Below are 4476 nucleotides of genomic sequence, written 5' to 3' on the forward strand. Positions count from 1 at the left end.
GAACTGCAGGATAGTAGTTCTTAGCAGTACCCTTTTTCTTTACCTTGGCATTACAGATGAGGTCAGCCTGCAAAATTCTGGGCCAAAACTGAAGCCACCTTAAACTTTACTAAAAGGAGTAGTAAGGGTTTGGATCAGATCATTTATGGAGATTGTGACTCAACACTGTTCCAATCCTCAACTGCAGAGATACTGAACCCCTTCTGCAGCTCCTGAGGTTCCTGATTTGTGTCCATCTCTAGTTCGAACAGCAGCATTTGTGCATTATTCCCCAAGAAAAAAAAAAGCCTAGTTAGTTACAGAAATTAATTTGCTTACACTCACCATGAACTTCATAAGCCATGTAGGTTGTGAGTCCTCTGCACATAGCAAAGATGTCTGGTCCATAAGACTTGAGGTCGTGGACAGGTCTCTTGATGAGGACAAATGGGATCTTCTTTGCAGGTTGTCCTTGACCCTTCAGGTTCTAAACATCAAATAACATCATTCAGCAAGATCAGTACCTGAATCCACTTAGTGCTATGCATATTACTATTTCTGGAATGATGACTCAGTGCTTGGTGTTTTACTCAAAACTGTATTTAGTACAGTCTTTTAATCCACTGTGTGACTATAGGACCATAAGCAAGCATTGAAGGCAGCTCCTATGGCAGATGTTTCTAAGGGAGTCAAGGTGCAGGGAGGCTAAAGAGAACTGGAAATTCAGTGAAACTGCTGAACAGCAAAAAGAGTAGTGCAGTCAGCATTTTAACACAAACCTCCTACAAAAGTTATTTTCTCGGTCACTTACTAACCCCTCACCCTAGAGATACTCAGGTTGTAACTGGGAAGCATGGAAGGAGAAGTCTACCCATTCAGCCTTCTAAAATTGGAACCAAAGAGGGCAGTAGCAACACTTGGCCCAACATTTACACTAAAACTATTCGCAAGTAGTGCTTATGACCTCCTTGAGTGTTTCAGCAGGACAGGTTTTTCCTGAACTGCTCCAGAATGCTTTGTTTCAAATGAATTTCAAACCTATTTTCCTACTTGAGTGCTTTGTTGTCTGGACAAAGTGTCTGGATGCCTGTATTTTCTCTTATGACCTAGGCTTCCTGATGGTTTGTATCTGTCATTATTCAGCTACAGCCACAGGACCCCTGTTCTGGCTCATACAATTAATATGGAGGAAAGGCTGTTGAACATAGAGATGTTCTCTCACACCCTAAAGGAAAATGGAGGTCTGAACAACAGCATCTGCAAAGCAATGTTCTGAAATGAAAAATGCAATTTTGTATTGAAATGACTCAGAACTATTTAGATATTGCTATCCAAAAATATTGAATGCCATTGACTGTTTCCTAATATAAACTGTTTGTTAGCAACCTGCAAACCTGAACTTCCTCAGAGAAAATGTGGCCTGGGAGGGAGGGGGAAAGGAGGGGGGAAGATGCACCTACCCTTTTTCTTTTGAAAAACCATCCCCATGGCAAATTCCAAAGCCACATTACTGTTCAGAAAAAACAATCCTGCCACTTGTGAAAATCTCCTCTCAAGAAAGAAAAAGCACAGTTATGGATCAGCTTGATGAACTCCAGGGTAAAGACACACTTAGCAGGGATGACTGGCATTGACATAGGCTTTCAAAATTATAGTGGAATTTTATCAAAGGATTCCTGAAAGCCCACTCGAACATGCTTCCTTCTTGCTGGTAAGCAAGGAATTGAGATAAGCTTCAGCAGGCACAAAGATGCACCTCAGTACAAGCAAGCCTGGAACTACAGCCAGAGGTGAATGTTTTTGCTCAAGCCTGTACTTACATAACTCTCCCCTTTTTCTTCCCCACCATGCCTTCTTGCCCTTTAAAGCCAGGATTTTTATAAAGACTCTGTTTTCAGACTTCAAGAGAAGCCAGTGTCTACAAAAGGTTAGTATGCTGAATGCTGAGATCATTTCTAAATTGTCTGTGCTAATTCTGTGGGCTGAACTCATGCTAATGTGGTGCTTAGTTCTTTTCAAAAAGTTTTGAAAGCTTGAAATCTTATTTAAACTTTTTTCTTCATTATTGGATTATTTGTTCTTCCTCAACTAGAGCTACCTGAAAAAATTAGTCTTTTAGGCTGCAGAGAATATGACATTATGAAGAGTACCATGACAAAAATCTAAAATTTCTAAACAGTAAACAGTATTAAAAAGCAGCCAATCTAAATAATTTCTTAAAATATTATAAAAATAATCTAAGTGATCTACAACATCGACAAAAACACGAAAACCCTCCACTGCAAGCATCTAAAACAGGGTATTCTAACTTTTCAAAGGTTTCAAATTATGTTAATGTAAAAATGTAATTTAAATTGATACAGCTTCATAATAAATGGTGTGATCTAAATGGCTTTTTAAAGTAACTGTTGGTTTAAAAGCTTTTGAAAATAGTAATGCCTCTGACATCAGTTTACTTTGCGTTACTGTACAACTTTACAAGTAACTACTCCTTTTTAATCTTACCCTGCTCTCTTCAGCCAGTCTGGGAATTGCATCAAAGCTAGGCATGTCCTTTATGTTCCTGATGGAAATGAAGCAAATTCTCTCTGGCAGCACTTTGCTTGCAATAAAGCCCTGTAAAATAAAGTTATTGACAACTAGGAATTCTTCAATAATTAAGCTTGGAATAAAGTCTGTATTAAAATAACAAATGCTGGTAGTTTTTCCCCCAAACTTGGACTCAAAATGTTAAGAATAAAAAAACAACTCCTGTATTTTGGTCAGCTTTATAGCAGCTAGTCTCCCTGTACCTTTCCTGAAAAAGCATGCTCCTTGCCACTCACTGTGTTGTAGTTCCAAATGGTTTTCCATGACGCACGGGTGCTCTTTTCCTCAATAGTTGCCATGTGCCATTCCCTATTGATGGTCACAATTTGGTAGCCTCCAGCAATGGTGATTTGCTTACTTCCTTTTTCTGAAACTAGAAAACAAAATTAAATACCACTTTTAGACTTTCAAGTTAGTTATCTCTTTAGAAAAGCTTTAGAAAACCACTACTACAATAGCACAAATGCTGGCCCACAGAGTGCCTTTAGTGACCACAGTATTTTCAAAATGGCAAAGAATGAAGACTGTGGCATTCTGGAGTAGCTGTAAGAATTCTTTTAATAGATTCAATTAATAATTTCTGTGTCTTACAACTGTCATCTGTTGGTTTTAAAGTTTCATGTGTGAAAGAAGTTTTAGATTCCTTTCCTCCAATGTATGGGGAAAGAAGCAAGGAAAACTCAAGAAGCAGGGAATACAGAAACAGCAAGCAAGTACGTGTAACTTCGTCACTATACTCACGTCACTAGCAAGGGCTGGAGTCAGCAAGAGTCCAAGAATGACGGTGGTCACAATCTGAAATGAAAATCAAAACCAAAAGTATAACTGCAGGTCTGGCTGACAAATCTGGTCATGAGAACTCTAGTCCCTTTTTCCTAATCTGTTGTTTCAAGTTTACATGGGAAAAAAAGCATGCATACTCACAGTGAACTCCATCTTGACTGCAGAGCTGGTACTAGTGCAGGAAGTTCACAATGATGTGAACCATCCACCTGATACACATTTTCAGAATTAGGTGTGTAACACTTAAGTGCTGAAATAAAATTATTTTGTAATTTGTATCGCTGTCTGCATGTCATGAAAATCATTTCCTGCTGTAACTACTTCATAAATATGGGGATTGTACTTCTGCAACAGTCTGATAATTAACAGGTAAGAATCTATTTGCAGTGAAAAATTAAGTGTGTTTTATACTAACTTTAAGACCAGAGATAGCCTAGGGTTTAAATAAAAAGCCTTACGGTAGACAAAATAAGTAAGAGTCTATACCTTCCAAAATGTACTGTATGTTACCATGTAATCATAGGGTCCACCAAAATATATGGCCCAAATACAACACTGCCACTGAAAATTGTTTTACAATAAATTGGCGGTTCAAGCTGAAATACTGCATACATGGGCAAGTCTGTGGATGTCTTTTGGGGCAACTGTAATTTTTTTTTACCTTGCCTCATCTTATTTTCTGTGGTGATATAAATACTCACTGAAAAAGGTGATCTTTCAGTTTGGGAAGTTTGTGGATACTTGGGTTTTATGTCAAGTTGCTCAGTTTAACTTTATGTGCAACCCAAGTCTGTGGCAGGGTATCACTGTAGAGATTCCAAAATTACTTTTCCAACTGGAATCCAGCATGTTATTCTAACAAAGCGGGGTTTAATATATAAAAACAACTTCTAATCACTGCTGCAAGTGCAATATTAAACTCTGGTCTGAGTTTCACTGAGTCGACTCTGCAAGTCCAAAGGGACATTTTTGATACATACCTTTATGCCAGATGGTGGTTATGTTCTTGGTTCTTTACAAGCAGCAGTGCTTGTACAGATTTGTGTGAAAACGGGCAGCCTGGTGCGCGGGCTCCGAGGGCAAATCGCGCGCCTCGGCACCCGCCGGGGAGAAAATTAAAAAAAA

General features: G+C 38.7%; 1 protein-coding gene across 1 annotated transcript; it reads right to left on the reverse strand.

Moving 5' to 3' along the window:
- Positions 1–324: 324 nt before the first annotated feature.
- On the reverse strand, positions 325–3504 carry GKN1 (gastrokine 1; the record flags this gene model as incomplete). Its single annotated transcript, XM_010285784.1, has 5 exons — positions 3493–3504; positions 3306–3363; positions 2772–2941; positions 2485–2595; positions 325–466 (listed from the first exon to the last, which is right to left on the reverse strand). Coding segments are annotated over exons 1-5 (493 nt in total), but the record flags the coding sequence as incomplete, so codon positions are not given.
- Between the last annotated feature and the right edge of the window lie 972 nt (positions 3505–4476).

Source organism: Phaethon lepturus, unplaced genomic scaffold (assembly GCF_000687285.1).
Source record: "Phaethon lepturus isolate BGI_N335 unplaced genomic scaffold, ASM68728v1 scaffold6034, whole genome shotgun sequence".
Taxonomy (NCBI): domain Eukaryota; kingdom Metazoa; phylum Chordata; class Aves; order Phaethontiformes; family Phaethontidae; genus Phaethon; species Phaethon lepturus.